Source organism: Marmota monax, unplaced genomic scaffold, assembly GCF_021218885.2.
Source record: "Marmota monax isolate L192 unplaced genomic scaffold, Marmota_monax_Labrador192_F-V1.1 WCK01_AAM20220418_F8-fsc00015, whole genome shotgun sequence".
Taxonomy (NCBI): domain Eukaryota; kingdom Metazoa; phylum Chordata; class Mammalia; order Rodentia; family Sciuridae; genus Marmota; species Marmota monax.
In genome coordinates this window covers 22,633,368-22,650,961 of record NW_026692194.1, presented here as the reverse complement: position 1 = coordinate 22,650,961, position 17,594 = coordinate 22,633,368, and the positions used below count along the sequence as shown (strand labels likewise).

At 36.2% G+C, this 17,594-nt stretch overlaps 2 protein-coding genes across 5 annotated transcripts in view; both read left to right on the top strand.

Moving 5' to 3' along the window:
- The window catches only part of Plekhh2 (pleckstrin homology, MyTH4 and FERM domain containing H2), a 117,233-nt gene extending 108,694 nt beyond the window's left edge, over window positions 1–8,539 (top strand). For all 4 annotated transcript variants that reach the window (XM_058573532.1, XM_046425118.2, XM_046425111.2 and 1 more), the window contains 4 exons: window positions 574–703; window positions 3,229–3,315; window positions 5,319–5,456; window positions 6,448–8,539. In XM_058573532.1, coding sequence (XP_058429515.1) covers window positions 574–703; window positions 3,229–3,315; window positions 5,319–5,456; window positions 6,448–6,633 — 541 coding nt within the window. In that variant the 3' untranslated portion in view covers window positions 6,634–8,539. The remainder of the gene's footprint in view (window positions 1–573; window positions 704–3,228; window positions 3,316–5,318; window positions 5,457–6,447) is intronic.
- A 4,367-nt stretch (window positions 8,540–12,906) lies between these two features.
- Dync2li1 (dynein cytoplasmic 2 light intermediate chain 1) overlaps window positions 12,907–17,594 on the top strand; it is a 28,820-nt gene continuing 24,132 nt past the window's right edge. Inside the window, exons 1-2 of the mRNA XM_046425102.2 lie at window positions 12,907–13,057; window positions 14,873–14,990. Coding sequence (XP_046281058.1) covers window positions 13,050–13,057; window positions 14,873–14,990 — 126 coding nt within the window. The 5' untranslated portion in view covers window positions 12,907–13,049. The remainder of the gene's footprint in view (window positions 13,058–14,872; window positions 14,991–17,594) is intronic.

Genomic DNA, 17,594 nt, shown 5'->3' with positions numbered 1-17,594 from the left:
CAGTTTTAGAGAACACAAAAGACTGATTAGATTAAAAATAGAGGCAAATTTGGTTTACCATGAGTTTTCCAAAATAGGAACATTTAAGGTAAGTCTTTTCTGTGTGGTATGAATGACTGCCTTCAGGGTTTGATTTGAGAAGTTTATCCCTGCCTCCAGCATCTCTCTAAGCTAAGAGTTGCAGTACCTAAAATTAGGGATTCTTCTTTGGGCTCTGCTTTTTGTGGGTTTTTTTGTTTGTTTGTTTGTTTGTTTTTTTAATGAAAATATTCCCAGGAGAATCTACTTTTTGAGGTAATTTACACAAAGGTTTGATGCTAGCTATTCAGATGTTTAAAATTTACAGTCCAAGATACCAGATTATGTTGAAGACACAAAAAGCATGAGAATTTGGTGAAAGAAATGCTCCAAAAAGAAGGGGTGGACACTGGTGACAGAGTCACACAAGAACCGCTGTGCCTAGGTGTGCGGAGGTGGCACAGCTGGGCTTGGGTTGGCTCAAGGAGAGCTTCATCTTGGGAGGACGATAATTTGTGTTTCTGTGGTTGTGTGTTTGCCCTTTTCTTTTTTTAGGCAGCTGTACCAGCGACTGTCAACCAGATGGATGGCCCTGCGGGGACACAACTCGGCTGACTGTGTGCGCATTTATTTGACAGTAGCCAGGAAGTGGCCATTCTTTGGTGCCAAGTTGTTTCTTGCAAAAGTAAGAAAGAACGGGAGGGAAATGCATAATGAGAACCTTTGTGTGCACAGTCCACCAGATTTACCCCCGATTTGTATATTTGGTTGTTTTTTTTTTTTTTTTAATGAGGAAATTCCCAACAATTTACAGAAAACAACAAAGGGACACTAGGGAAAGGGCAGGAAGTGTCTTTTTCTTCTCCCCTCTGCTCAACATTCCCCTCTGCTCAGCCTTTCCCCAGACTCCTGAGGCTAAACAACAGCTGAAATCCTCTGTCCTCTCTTCATTCATCCATCCATCCTCTCATTCATCCTCACACTCATTTGCTCCCATATTTATGAAGTATTGACTGAGTCCTCTTTGGCAGGCCTTGAGCTCTAGGGCTACATGAACCCATGGTTTCTGATGAGTTGGAACAAACTTCCAGGACTGTTGCACTTAGCTTGGGCCAGTGTTGCAACAGCCCTGTCAACACAGCCCTGCCTGGGAGTGACATGAACAGAGCGACTCAGAACACCAGGGAAGGAGACAAAGCCTGCCAGGGAGAGAGCCGTCGCTTCCCCCAAGGGAAAAACTGCCTCAACTCCTCGTTGTATTGAACCATGCCACTTTCAACCCTCTTAGGCTCTTAAGATACATCTTGGTTTGTACTATTTTCTTTCCTGTCATGTTTCTTTTATCCTGTCTAAGAAACTGCACATTCCTCCTTCTCTGATGCCAACCATAATGCTTTGGACATAATTATCACTTAATAAATATTTATTGAATACATGTGCATCTTTGGGCCAGAAAATTGGATCTTAGTTTCCTCTTCTATTAAAAAACTAGAACAAGTCAAATCTAAGGTATCTTCTAACTCTGTGGGTGATTGTGTTATCATTAGGTAAGAAATTGTTTTTGGAATCTATATACTAAGTGAAGAGATGATTTTGTTAGTAATCTATAAAAGTAATATATTTGCAGGGAGTGTTTTTTAAATATAAGGAATAAATTTGAACTGTAGAACATTTTTCATGAATTTTAATTCTGACTTCACCATTGGAAGGACTATTGAATATCCTTTTCTGCTTTGACAACAGTTTTTGTGCTTGCTGGCACAGAATATTAAATAATGATACTGTGCTTCAGAATGCATGACCAGCACTTTTTTTTTCTTCTTTATAACAGGGAGACACTTCTTTGTTTGCTTTTTGGTGGCCCTTCTGTGTTTTGTATGTGGTTAAATACCCATAACATTAAGTTGACTATCTTAATCAATTTAAGTGGACAGTCCCATGCCATTAATTACCTTCACATTGTGGTGTCAACATCACCACCATCTACTTCCAGAACTTTAAAAATCTTTCTGGCCTGAAATTCTATTCCCCCTGAACACTAACTGTCCATTCTTGTTCTTACCGCTCAGCTCCTAGCAACCATCTTTATGTCTCTATGAATTTGACCATACTTGGAACCATACACATAAGGAATTTTACCTTATTCATCCATTTGTGGTTAGTTATTTGTTTCACTTGGGGTAATGTCTATCAGATTCATTCATATTGTACCCTTTCTTTCTAAGGCTGAATAATATTCCATAATATATGTGTTTGCAAGTGTGTGTGTATATTCACATAAACATTTTGTTTATCCATTCAGCAGTTGAAGGACACTTGAATTAAATGGCTTTATTTTTAATGTTTGCTTGCCTTTTGCAAACTGACCCTCAATAGGCTGATAACCCAAGGTTTTTTATGTGTGAAATTCTGTTAAGTTTTACTATATACAAATAATGCAAGATTCATCCCAGTTCCTTATCTATAATCTTGATATTGTTTTGCTAGACTTAAAAGAAGTAGTTTTGTTAACTGAAGAAAACATTGTAAATTGCTCAAAAATATTCCTGGGTTTTAATTGGATTCTTTTTCTGGTGAGATTATTTTTGTTGATTCAATTTTATTGCTTTCGCAGTGAAAAATTGGTAGAAACTTTTAGCATTACTCATTTTTTAGCATTACTCATTTCTTATTACAATTGATCACAGTTACGTATTTTCTTTTTATTTTTTGTTAGACATTGATATCAGATTTAATAAACTTTCAGATAGGTTACATTACTACAGTAATCCTTTTACATTGTAAGAATACTTACAATGTACAATTATTATAAAGATTTATAAGAGCACTACACGCCTTATAAAGCACATCAGTATATTTTGGTTATCACAGAAACCCTCAAAGCTTTATCAACTCTTAGTCTCTTGAAACAAAAATAAGATCTAAAAATTATAGTTTCCACATGAAAGATAAGGAGATTGAGTCTTGAAGGGATTAATTAGCATATCCAAATGCACATGTTATTAAGTAGCAGATTTGGGCCTCAATACCAGTTCTCCTACTATCAAATTCACTGCTTTTTCCAGTATACCACACAACCTCTTCCCCAAGAGAGATTTTTAGTAATACATTTTTGTTTTTTATAGTGCTATATGTTATATGACATTTAGATTGGAAAATATTTCTATGCTTTTGCATAGCATTTATGACCACGTTTTTGACTCTTTGTAGCCCATAACTCCATCCTCACTTGGAAATGCTTTCATGTGGCTGGCTATACATGAGAATGGTTTGAGCATCTTAGAATACAACTCCATGGTAAGATTAAGCCCTAAAGTGTTACATTGAATCCACTATTTCCATTGCTCAGTGTACTGTAAACAGAAGACAACACTCCTTAATCTGATTTTTCTCATGTTCAGATAGCATTATTCCTAATGAAGAGTCATTTTACAAATACAACTATGCTTACACTTTTATCTTTAAACCAAGATAAGATGGTTATCTATTGTGCATGATTAAATTGCAATCTTGGTTGTGATGGTGAAAAGAATATTTTTTAAAGAATTAAGAAAATTGTGTCCTGTGGAAAATAAAAATATTTAAGATATTATTAAAGTAGAAAGTTTAATGATCGAAGTTTAAGTTCAGTTTCACTAAGGCTTCTATACATAATTTCTATAATTTCCAATAATATCATCTCCCAGTTCACATGTACAAATACAAAAACTTAGAGATTTTCACATGATTAAAAGTAAAGCCAACCTGTGCTTTTTATATGTTCATGTATTTATCTGAAGTTACATTATTTTCTATCACATTTCATGTGTCAGATTACTTAGTAAAAAAAAAAAAATCTGGTGGGCAGGAATTGAAGGTACAGGTGCCGTGGACTCTGCTCAGCTGATCCTTACATGTGCAGATCACTTTTAGGCTGTGCACATTTGAATTCTGTCTCTTAAATTGTTTTAGAAATGCATTGGAAAAAAATGTTTGTGGGGCTGGGGTTGTGGCTCAGTGGTAGAGTGCTTGCCTAGCACTTGTGAGGCCCTGGGTTCAATCCTCAGCATCATATAAAAGTAAATAAAATAAAGGTTAGAAAAAAGACAAGTGTCTAAAGTTTAAATTTCATATATTACAAAGGGTTGATTCCTCAACATGCACAGATGTCTTATTTATAAGACAATAAAAATATCATAGGGTTGAGGTGTAACTCAGTGGTAGAAGATATGGTCAACATGTGCCAGATCTTGGGTTCAATCCCCACACCAAAATGGGGTGGGGGTGGGGAGAAAAGAAAAAGGAAGAAGAATCTTGTGAACATACCAATGGGCCAATGACTAACTCAATTCACAAAAGAGTCAATATTCAGTAAATATATTTTAAAATTTTAATTTCACTAGAAATTAAATATGATTTAAAAGAATGATGATATCCAGTGTTATTAGAATGTAGTGTTGAGAATGTAAATGGTTATAACCTCTCTGAAGGAGAGTTTTGGAAAAATTCTCAAAAATTGTCCTCACTCTTTAAGCTAGCAAGTCTTGGTGTTTGCTTTCATAACCAAAGAAGGGTTATGTGCATTATGAAATATGTCCCCAAATATTACAAGATATAAACAAAATACCCTGCAATAAGTGATAAATGACTGCAGTAGCCTGCTAACTAAAAGGGTGCCTGTGAAGTCATTACAATAATGTTAGACAAGTGCATTTGTTGTCATGGAAAAATGTCAGGAGATACCTGACAGAACCTAGAACATATGAAAATAGCCAGGCATGGTGACTCAAGGATCAGGAGGCTGAGGCAGGAGGATCCCAAGTTCAAAGCTAGCCTCAGCAAGGTAGGGAGGCCCTAAGCAACTTAGCAAGACCCTGTCTCAAAATAAAAAATAAAATAGGCTGGGAATGTGGCTTAGTGGTTAAGCACTACTGGGTTCAATTTCTGGTTTAAAAAAAATATATTTTTTTTTCATATATATATATATATATATATATATATGAAAATATATTAACAGTGATTTTCCACTGGGTGCCAAATACAAGAGGTTTTTTGTTTTCTTCATAGTTTCTAATTTTTCTGAAGTGAATTTTTTCAGCATTTAAATGTACTTTAATTGTAAAGGTAGATGATGCCTAAATAAATTTAGTTCCACTACTATCTATTTTAGATCAAAATAGATTTGATTTTAGAAAATACTTTTTGCATTATGCCATAATTAATTAATATTAGCATTTTAGTGGAGATAGATATATTACTCATTTCTCATCTTTCTCTGAACATAAAAAGCATATAACATTTACTTTTTCTTTTCTTTGAAGAGGTTAATAGTCAGCTATGTGTACAAAAGTCTTATGACCTTTGGAGGTTTTCAAGATGATTTTATGGTAGTCATTAACAATACACATTCAAAAGACAAATCAACAGAGAAATTACTTTTTGCCATGGCAAAACCCAAGGTGAGTAGAACTCTTTCTGCTACCTTTTTTTTTTTACACTAGTTCTTTAGTTCTTTTTGTATTAAAACAGTCATTGAGCAAAAAGCGGTTCCAGTTGGGAAAACATATATTACTTATAATTTAACCACCATGGGTCTAGTCAGTCTTGTTTCTTTGTCTAAAAAATAGTATGATACTACCTACGTCTTTTAGCTTATATACTTAATGAAGGAGGTTTACAAAGTTCTTAGCCTAGGACCTAGTAAATAGAAGTTCAAAAGAAATGGCCGCAGAGTAAGTGATTGTTGTCAGGTACTTTATACATATTCTCTTACTGGGGATTATTTGCTTTATGGACTCATTAAAGAAAAGATCAGAGTTTTATCATTAAAACCTACTTGTTCCTTTACTGTTTAGAACAAATTATATATTTTTAATGTCTCTTAAGTGAAAGCCAGCAAATAAAAGGGCAACATTCTAAAGTGCAATTCTGTAGTCCAAAGAATGAGAAATTGGCTTTCATAAAACTTTATCTTAAAATCATCAAGTAAAAGAGACTTTCTTCAAAATCTGAAGCTTAAAAAAAAAATGGTAGATTTCTTTCCTAATTAAGACTACTTAAGTGGAAGCAGTTCATGATCAAGTGCCAAAAATTGAAGCATGCTCAATCATTTAGTTTGAATATAGCATTAATCTGTATGACGCACTGAATTTCTTGATTCATATATTCACAAATGTGGCTGTAAGTTAATTGAAAGAGTGGTGGCTAACCTTCGCATTTCCAAACATTGCCACTAAACTCCATTGTTTTTTTGAGATTCATTCTGTCTGCTGATTTAAGTAATGGGAACATGGGAAGGTACCATGATAGTGCCCAACAGGTAAGAACTCCACTGTGTGATCTACAGAGAAGGGGATTCTGGAAGGCTGGTTGTGAATAGCCAACCCTTTACTCCCTTGTCATCCGTGCGAACATCCCAGGAACATAATCATTCTGCTTTTCTTGCTTTAGATTCTTGAAATCACTCTTTTGATCGCCAGTTATATCAACAACTTCCATCAACAGAAGGCAGCGTTTCACCACCTCTCCGCTCCAGCCCTGCTCTCAAGCAGGACCCAGGGACCCCAAGCCAGGGCCATGGGAAGCCAGCTCCTCCTTCCAAGCAGCAGGCCCACCAAAGGCCCCACCCTTTTATGAAGGCTCTTCAGTCCTTGCCTCTATGATGGCTTCACTGGCTGTCAGCAAGCTGATTCACTCCAGCCATGTGGCACCCACACACCAGTATCCAAACTTCAGCAAAAATAGGGGTTACTCTCTCTTATCTGATTCTTAAATATTCAAATAGCAATAAAACATGAACATACAATTTGCCAACATGTTCATTTTCTCTTAAATAGGTTAAAACTGGTCATTTCTCCCCGTCTTCCTAGCCATCAGAGGCATCGAGCACTGTAGCTTTTCTTTTATTTTTTCTCTTTTGAATATTCTGGCCATCTTTAGAAAGGGAGATTCCAAACTCTTACTCTGTGTACCTGTTGAGTATTTGGAAAAGCTCCCTGCCAAAAAATGTAAGTACTGTAATTAAATGTGCTCTTTATTAATGAGGTGGTATTTGGAAAGGAACAGAGTGCACAGTGTAAGAAACAGCTGCATGTGATGTGGAGGGGTAAATTTTTAGAGCAAGTGCAATAAATTTTGTGGCTCTGTGAATCATTACATGAAAAAACAGAAGTTAGGTAACCAGACCCTCCTGTGTGGTATTAGAAAGTATACCCTGTCGCCTTCGCAGATCACTGGAGTGTAAAGTTTAAAACAAGGCAGTGATTCCTGACATTCCTTGGCTGTCAGCATAGCACAAGTTCACTGGAATATTGCTCGCATTTCCTTGCTTTTGGTACGGGGTCAACTTGACCTTGCTTCGTTCAATAATATCTTTGAAAACAAAGATAGTCCTTAAAGCTTGCCCCCTCACATACTCCTTTCTGAGAGTTTGAAAATATATTCCCAAATATTTGTTGGACATTTTGAGAAAAGAGAAATAGAAAATAATTCTTCTATCAAAGGAGATAAAATTTTAGTTGAAAGAATATTGAGATGTATGACTTTACTAGGTTAGGTAAGTGGCCAGTACATTTCAGTATGTGTCAAAACAATGTAATGAGGATTCATGATAAAAATGAAACTGTGATAAGACATGAAAATGATATTATAGAAATGTTTAACTATAATAGTAATCACGAGTATACTTAATTTTATTTATGTGCAGAATATTCGTATTTATTTTTGGACATATTTATCACTTTTGTGTCATTGTTTTTAATCAATTTGAGAAAAATATTAGCTGCTGAATTACTTTGCTGGCAGAGCCCCTTGTATTTCTTCTTTGCTGCTTTCTCCCCATGGTAATGTACTGTTCTCATACTCAGCCTTCCATCCTTCGAAGGAGCAGAGGCAAGGAATATATTACTTAAGGAATATTGTACTTTATTGGAACAACAAATAGAAGCTTTTAAAACCTCTGTAGAAATGGATTTCCATTGGCCATTTCCTCTATATCTTTTGAGCCACAACTACTCACTGAATAAATAAATTAGTTTTTTAGAGTAAACTGATTACCAATTTGGGGTGACTCTGAGGAGTCTTTTGCCTGGGATACAGAATTTCTGAGCTCCCAGAAAACCATTTAATAATCATTAGTTGGTGAGCCCAGGGGCTTGACAGAACTGTTACTAAGGTGTGAGAACTTTATTCTCAGGCAGTAGTTCGTTCATTCACTATCTGGTAAACTCCCCTCTCTTAGCACCCCCAAATTTTCTAATTTAAAAATAAGTAGTAAAGGCTTAGCTTAAACTGTAGTACCTTATACTTGGCATTTATTTTTGATAGAGCAGAGATAAAATATTTTGATGGAAAGAAATCAATTTTCTGTAACTGATGATGTGAAAATTTTATTTTCTGGAAAATTACTTATATAGCCATTTAAAAAATTCAAAGTATGTTATTATGATTGGTTACATGAGAATAGTGTTTCATGTTTAATTGTAATATTTGTCTCCTATCATTTTCTTCCCTTTCAATCATAATAAATGATTTACAAAACCCATTTTGAGCATTATCTTTTGAATAATCTTCATGAAATACCTAATGTTTTCATTGTCAAAGCTGAGGTGTTCTACCAGTGAAAATGGTAGTTATTACCTCCTTCTCTTACATTCATGCTTTGTCTTCGATGTTGCTTTGTTTTATACCTATAAAAGGAAACTGTTTTGGCACATTGTAATATTAATAGATATGTATGCATATTGATAAATGAATAGAAATTTTGGTTTTCCCTGATTTCATAATAAACTCTTTAAGGGAGTTTAGGTCACTTAGGTAAGTTTAATGGAGTGTGCTCTGAACATTTGTTTTAAACATTCTGGACTGTGTGTGTGTGTCTGGGTGTGTGTGTTCACGATTGCCCATGTGCCCTTCAAATCCAATATTGCCACAATTTGGAAATGGATTCAACTCTCAATTTACAAGAGAATTTAGTCACAACTTATAAAGACACTTTGTTACAGAATATGTTTTTGGAAATTTTTTCCATAGGAAAAAAATATGGTACTAAGTGTGGTGGTACACGCCTGTAATCCCAGTGACTCAGGAGGCCAAGGCAGGATCCCAAGTTCAAAGCCAGCTTCAGCAACTTAGTGAGGCCCTAAGCAACTTAGCAAGATCCTGTCTCAAAACAAACAAACAAACAAACAAAAAAAGGATCCAGGGATATGGCTCAGTGGTTAAGCGTCGCTGGGTTCAATCTCTGGTACAAAAAAAAATTAAAAAGTGATCAGGTCTCTAGAACATACTTTTGACTCATAATTGAACTTAAGTTTATCTTTTTTTTTAATGCCCATGCCCAGTGTTTTTGTTACAGTATTGTTTATTTTTATGTGGTGCTAAAGATCTAACCTAGGGCCTCACACTGTCAGACAAGTGCTCTGCTACTGAGCCACAGCCACAGCCCCAGCCCCTGAACTATAATCTTGAAGTACTAACACCATAGACAACCATATTTCTCTAGTTAAATGTCTATGTTTTTCTGGGATGCCAAGAATATGTTCCCTACCCCATCCACCTACCTCCCAGCCTCAATGGAATCTGTCCCCCTCGGGGCTGAGGGGCTGTGGGCTGATTTCTCAGGGGAAGAGGTAACGTGGGAATTGGAGAGGGGAAATAAGAGCAGGAATAAGTTGGTAGGGAGGTTTCTTTGCTATTATATTTGGCAGAAATCACATTTCCTCTCACATTTTCCCACACTCTCTTTTCACTAAAAGAAGGACTTTACTTCAATAAGAGAACTTTTCCCCCTTAAATGTAATTAAGGTAAGTCACACATAGATATTTAGGGTTCAGCAAATTTCCCCATTTTTTCAGTGTGACCAAGATGCAGAGTTTTCTTGGGCATTTAAATGGGAAGGTCAGTCCTACACTGAAGCGTTGGTGGTTCTGGTAGGAGGCTGGGGTGAGGAGATGAGATCAATGCATCAAACTGTGATTTTATTTGTTGAATTTAATATTACCTAAATTGAACATAGTTAAAATGACTCTAGAAGCAACCTTATTATGAACATCAACCCCAAAACCTTCACCTTGTGCTTTATAATTATTTTGCAGGCCAATTAAGAAACAAAACCTTAACTAGGTAAATATCTATTAGCAAATAACTCCAAAATAAGACACAAATGTTCACCCACATGCATCTGAACTACTTCCTTCTCAGTGCTTTGCCAACGTAATCTGCTAATAACAGGGAGTGGGTGATCTTTTTCTGTAGGTTATATTGTGGTTCTAGTACAGTCAGATGACTTAATTAGCAGTGTTGTGGCAAGAGAAAATGAATCCCCTCTCTCACTTTGTGGCTGTAATGAATTTCCATGAACAGTCTCTAGGAACTGAATGTTGGGTGTTACCATGGAAGATGGCTTAGAAGCTATCAAATTAAATTTCTGAAAAATATTGCAAAGTCCGGAAGAGTTGCCTTTTGTGAGAGAAAAGTTTATAGAAAGTGTATAACTTCTAAAAAGCTGGAGGAGAGTTCTTACTAGGTTTGGATAATGCACAGATGCTGGGTGATATCTCAAACTCGCCATGTCCTCTATGCCTGTTCTCTGCTGTGCCCCCAAGAGTTGGTTAAGAGGATCACCACTGGGCTGTGGCTGTGGCTCAGTGGTAAAGCATGGGTGAAGCTCTGGGTTCAATCCTTAGCACCATATACAAAAAAATAAGCAAATAAAATAAAGTCATGCTGTCCATCTACAGCAAAAACAAATTAAAAAAAAAAAAAGGATCACCACTTCATCAATGAGAGAAGCAATTGACTTTTCTCCCTTTTCCTAAGCCTCACTCTCTACTGTCACTATAGTAACTATCTAAGATAGCCTCTTTTTGATGTAAATTCCAAAATTCAACTTGAACTGACATAGACAAAAATGAAAAACTCATTTTTATCATTCTTATTACAAGGATCCTAGGATGTCTCATATAATCAAAGGGAGAGCTGAACAGTAAATTCATAAGGTCAGGACACAGAAGACCCCTGGAGATAACCAGAGCCATGAAACGTGTCAGAACTTTCTCTTCCTATCCATGTGTATCTGCTTCATCTTCTCTAACAACAGAATAACATCTTCATTTAACAGAGCAGGAAGGCTAACTTCCTTCAAAAGGGAATGATTTGTTTTTCCTAATTCTATTTTGAAAAATTCCAGGAAAGGACTCTGATTAATCCAATCATGTTAGGTGTTTACTCTAAACATCTCAATCTTAACAGTAGAAAAATGCCTAAGTAAATTATGAAAAAAAAGCTATATTGCAGAATATTATGCAGCCATCAACATTATGTTTTAAAAAATTGATATGGGGAAATGAGCATGTTTAAAATAAGGATATTAATTAACTTTACAGTATAATCTCCACTTTAAGAATACAACTAGAATGAAGCACATCAAAATGTTTACTAGGTATTCTGGGGGTAGACTTATTTCTTCCTCTTCATTTTTTCTATGTGCTATTTTTCCCCCCAAAAAGGATCATACAACTTCGAAAACAAATGGGGAAATGTAAAAACTCTGTTAATTTCCCACCTATCCACATGGTCTGCTAAACACTAGAAAACTTAAAGCAGCTACAAAAAGTTATCTCATTGAAATTAAGGTGGGGGTGAGGGACTGGGGTTGTGGCTCAGCAGTAGAACATTTGCATAGCACTGTGAGGCCCTGCGTTCAATCCAGGGTCAGGTATTGTGTCCAACTACAACTAAAAAAAAAATAAATATTTAAAAAGAAATTAAGGTCTCATCATGGCACACTCTTTTTAAAAATCTTATTTGCCTTCTCATAACCAACATGGTAAAATCCAGAATGGCAAGATCCTTCACAGTAGCCATGTGATAATGACAAGGACATATATTTACCTTATTTTTTAAAACTCATAATCTTTCCCTGCTTAAAGTATCATAAATTGAGATTCAGAAAAATTAAGTAATTTACCCATTATGGCAATATGGTAACTTAGCTAGTATGGCTGAGTCAGGAGTTGAATCTAGGTCCATCTTACTTCAAGTTATGTTCTTGGACATCATACCTTAGAAACTGAGCCAAAATATAGAGGGTTGGAGCAAAAGTATCTCCTTCAAATATTTAGGACATCTTGGGCAAGACAGCCTGGGTCAAATTCAACAATCAAACAACAGATCAAATACTATCAGGGCCATGAATGTCTCAACAACTCCTTCAGGCATAATTAGCCACTTTTGTTCTCATATAATTTTTCTGTACTTCTACTACAAAGCTTACATCATTTGCTTCCTTGGGTTATAATTATAATGAGCTCTGTATAACTTTCTGGAGGGTCAGGATGTTGTCTTACTCTATTTTCTTTACTCTCTGTAGCACAGGGCCTGAATGTAGTACAATCCAATGTTTATTATTGATCTGGAGATTCCTGGAGCTCTATGAAAAGACCACTAAGTTCAAACAAAAATAATCTACATTCATAAAGTAAATGATATATGTAGGGGAAGCCCATGCATAATTCATTAAGTGCTATTGCATAAAACATGATAGAATATTCTGAAAGTTGGAAAACGTTAAAATCACATGCCTTATTTTGGGGTTTAAGGCTTAAATATTCTTTGTTTCTACTAAATTACTAAAAAATAGCTCAAGATATTGTTTCACTCTCTATTCCCAAATCATGTCTACTGGGGACAGAAAAGTAAAAACTAAGAGCAGAGAACCCTGGGATATAGTCGGCAATCAATAGATATTTTAAAAAAATAAATAAAGCAACATTTCCTGCCCAGAAACCATTGGTTTTAGGTGCCAGATTTGTAACCACTGTCACCACATCTTCTCTCACCCCAGGGATCCATGCCAAAAGTGAGGGTTGAAAAAGAGCGCCGAGAACTACATTTCCCGTGATGCTCCATTTTCTTACGCAATCGCGGCTTCGACGTCGCTCCCATGGCAACCCCGGAGCCTGCACACCCCGACTTGTCGCGAAGCCGGCCACCAGCCGAGTTGTAGGTTGGGCCCCAGGAGGAGCGCGCGACTTTTGGCGGCCCAACCACGATGCCCAGGTATTCCCGTAACCCTGCCTGCGCCCGGCCTGCGATCCCCTCGAGAACCTCTCCTCTTCCCAGCCCAATCTGGAAGGGCCGGGGAGGGAGAGCCCACCTGGACCTGCTGGTTGGGGATTGTGGGTCTGTTCTGTTTGCCACCTGGATCTGATGGTTAGGGGCCCGTAGGAACTATCCTCGAGCAGACGATTATGCCGCAAACGGGTAGAATAGAGATGTTGAGTGATCAACTCCATCCGTTTGCTGATTCAATTAGTGTCTCGTGGGCCAGGTGCTGTTCCAGGTACCGGGTGGGCAGCGGTGAACCAGACCGCCAAGGCTCCTTGCCAGCCCCCTCCCCCTTCTGGTGCCAGGGTTCCCAACCACAGAGCCAATGGGAGACTTGCAAGGCACTGAGGAAAGTGTAACATCACTTTGGGGTTGGAGGTGGGGGAAAGGTGTGAAACGTTGATGGCCTGTAAAATGCATTTGAGCCCTTTGTGTCCATTTAATCCACCGATATTCAAGACCTAAATCTCTCTGAACAATTTACAAGGACCTCCGGACAGAGATCGCCCTGAATAAATCTTTTTCGTACTTTTTGGATCAGCGGTGGGATCTCTGTTGAGTTTATGAATTTAGGGTGAAAAAAAAAAAAAAGGTCAGTGTTCCATCACTGGTCACAATTATAAAGCTATGATTACAGCTATAAGTTTCTACAGGTGACCATTTCTCTCTCTGCTGGGCACCTGGAAAACAGATAATCATGATTTGGAAGAATGGTGTGGGACTGGGGAGCAGACAGGCCGAGACCCACTTCCTGGAGGCTTCATCTGTATATGAATTTTAGAGTAAACATGTAGGGACTCCTGTTTTTGACTTTTTGTATTCTTGTTTTGGCTCCTTCTTTATTCCTGGTTCTAGGTTAGTAATTATTAAAAGCTCTCAAAAAATTTAAATTTTTTTATAGACCATACCCTAAATGAAATGAATGACCACATTGTAACAATCGTGACAACCCTATAATAGTTGGCTATTTTTTTTTTTTTTTTTACATTTTAGAAATGAAGAAACATACTTGAGCTTAAGGAAGCTTGCATATATTAGGTGCTTAATAAATATTTGTTTAATTAATAAAGAAATAAAGGATGTAGAGACTAGGTAATTTGCCCAAATTCACATACAGAGAAAGCTGCAGATTCAGGAGCCATCAGGTCTTATCTGTGTTTTTTTAGTTCAATATAGTTCTGCATTTTCACTTGGACTTAAAAAGAAAAAAAAAAAGATACAATCCTATTTAGAGTTTTATATAAAGAGGAATGAAAAAAATGGTTTTCAAAATGTTTACAATTTTAGGTGAATTTTTCCCTTCCATCTTTATACTTTCACATTTTAAAAAAGAAATTTGGGGTCAAAAACATAATTACAAATACAAAAAGAAATGTTTCAGGGAGCAAAGATTATTAAGCACACTGGTTTTGCGTGCTTCCCATATTCCTAGATGACTTACGTGTTTTGTGATTCCCAAGTTGTATCTTTCCAAAAGTCCTCATACCTGTATGTGTGTCTGAGAAACTTACACATGACAGCCTTTTACCTTGTGGGAAGCTCTAAAGTAAGAAAACTTCAAAGCCTGGTGATAAAGGTTCTGCCTATCAATTTCAGTATTAGTTCAAAGGAAAAAAAATTACAAATCTGACTAATCCTCAGATATTTTACCAACTTATTCTCTCCAGAAAAAAAGTTTTTTTCTTTTATAAATCTTACTGAAATAAAATTTCCCTGAGTGGAATAAATAATTAAAATGATCTGTTTGTTTCTCTGCTTCTCATCTAGTGAGACTCTCTGGGAAATTGCAAAAGCTGAAGTAGAAAAAAGAGGAAGTAATGGAAGTGAAGGCGATGGAGTTGAAATTGGAGAAAAATCTGTTTTCTTCATTGGCAGTAAAAATGGGGTAATGCTTTAAATCTTTTTCCAGTCATTGAGATGATTTAACCACTAGTGCCAAAATTTATCTTAATTCTTTAATAGAAATGAATATAGTTTCACTGAGTAGCACGCCTGTAATCTCAGCAACTCAGGAGACCGAGGCAGGAGGATCACAAGTTTGAGGCCAGCCTCAGCAATTTATTGAGACCCTGTCTCACAATAAAAAATAAAAAAAAGGTCTGGGGATGTGACTCAGTGGTTAAGGGCCCATGGGTCAATCCCTTGTAACAAAAAAGGGGGGAAAAAAAGTATAGATTTTTCACCTCCCTAACCAGATGACAAATGTGGTTTAGAAAGCACTTATTACTAGAAAGCACTTATTATTAATCTAGGAAAAGTTATAATAGTAAATAAAACTTTAGAAAGAGATTTTGAACTATTTTTTTTTATATAATTTAAAAATGTTCAGATCTTCTATCTCAATTGAGTATAAAGGCCAGGATTCATTTAAATATCTAAGCATATAAATCAATAAGTCATTATTTTCATAATATTCATATTTGGATTCAGTTACAGCTTTTAGAAATCACTTTTCAGGAATAATTTAATTGTAGCAATGATGTTTATCAAAGATTTTTTTTGAAAATGTGGGGCAAATAAGGCAGTAATTCTGTTGGACCACTGATTTGTGGGCGAGACTCCCTCCCATTCTCTGTCAAATTTCTTAGCCAAGTATATGGAAACATTTGGAAGTAACCACACAGAGCGGGAAGAGATGCATCATGTTCTCACGCCGCTTTGTTTGACATACAGAATTCCCACCTGGGAGGCACAATGGCTGGTGACACTGTCCAAAATGGGTCAAGGCTTGCCAGACCCAAGATGCTAAAATTCAAGTAGCATCATAGCTGGTGTCTTTTTGGAGTTCACCTTACTGTTCAGTTCCTGTGCTTCATGCTTTCAACTTAAGGGCATTGACAAATAGGAAGCTTTTAGAAACTAAACTCTGCAAGGCTCTATGTTCGGTACCTCTCTCATTTCCATCTGTATCTCAGAAGGCCCTCCTTGCACAACCAGACACCCCTCATGTGGGGATATTATCTACACAGATTATATCTGTTGGGGGAAATACTTATATAACCATAAAAGGTATTAGTGCTGGATGCAATGGTGCAAACTTATAATGCCAGCTACTCAGGAAGGTGGGCAACTTAGTGAGACTCTGTCTTAAAATAAAAAGGGCTACAGATGTGGCTCAGTGGTAGAGTGCTTACCTAACATGTGTGAGGCCCTGAGTTGAATCTCTAGTACTGAAAAAGAAAAGATAATGTTGCCAGTGATGAAAGAAAATAATATGAACTGAAAAAAGTACGTAAATTTTTTATATGATGATCTCAACTATATGAATATGCAAAGATAGAAATTAGAAATATGGATAGTAAAATTTTAATTGTATTTTTATTTTGTTTTTTTTAATTTGTACTTTCCAAAATTTTCATATTTGGCTCACTTTTTTTATCAGAACTTAATTCTTTAACATAAAATTATCATAGGAATCATTTGTTTTTAACTTTTAATCCAATGTAGTATATGAGCCACATCTCTAATATATGAGCATTTCATTTCATGAACCTACAATTGATAATATATAACATCATAGAGTGATTTTCATAATGAATATAATAATTTAACAACTTCCTACATTTTATCCTGCTCCCATATAGGTATGTGCATACATTAATTTATATAAGGGTAACATAACCAGTACTAGTCTTATGCTTACAATTAAATTTTTATTACAAAGAAAAATGTCTGCATAAAGAAGCTACTTCTCTATCCTTGAAGATGGTATTACTCTAGGATACAAATGCTAACACACAAAATGACCCTTTTCTTGGCCTCTACTAATCACTCTCTGTAATAGTTCTCAACTTCTTTGTGTTGTTTGTGAAATCACACTCCTTTTTTTTTTAATGTGCAGTTTGTATAATAGCTATGAACAAAGAAACATGATTTAAAAAATTTTTAATTGTTAATAGATCTTATTTATTTATATGTGGTGCTGAGAATCAAACCCAGTGCCTTACACTTGCCAGGCAAGTGTGCTATCGCTGAGCCCCAGCCCCAGCCCCTGAAACCACATTTCTTTTGATTATTAGAAATACGTGGCATATACAACTGTTTTGTTTCTTTTCGTTAATGTAAATTAAAACTGTTTTGTTTTTGAAGATGTGGGAACTCCCTTGAGATAGCTTTAAAAAGTACCTGATTCTGTGTTTTATGCAGAGTATTAATTTATTTTGAAAGATTAAAAAAAAAGTAAAAAATTAATGCTTCTATTGTTTGGCCAATAGTGGTCTCCCATTACCAAAGAAGGCAACAGCCCCGCTGCCTCCCATCGCTCCTTCCAATCTTGTATGCATCCATTCAGTAGGGCACTCAGTGAACACCTTTTATGTGCTAGGTGTCTTGCTTGGCACTGTGGATACAGGAATGAATGAAAGATATTTTCTTTCTTTTTTATTAATATTTATTTTTTATAGTTGTAGGTGGACACAATACCTTTATTTCATTTTTATGTGGTGCTGAGGATCGAAACCAGTGCCTCACACATGCTAGGCGAGCGCTC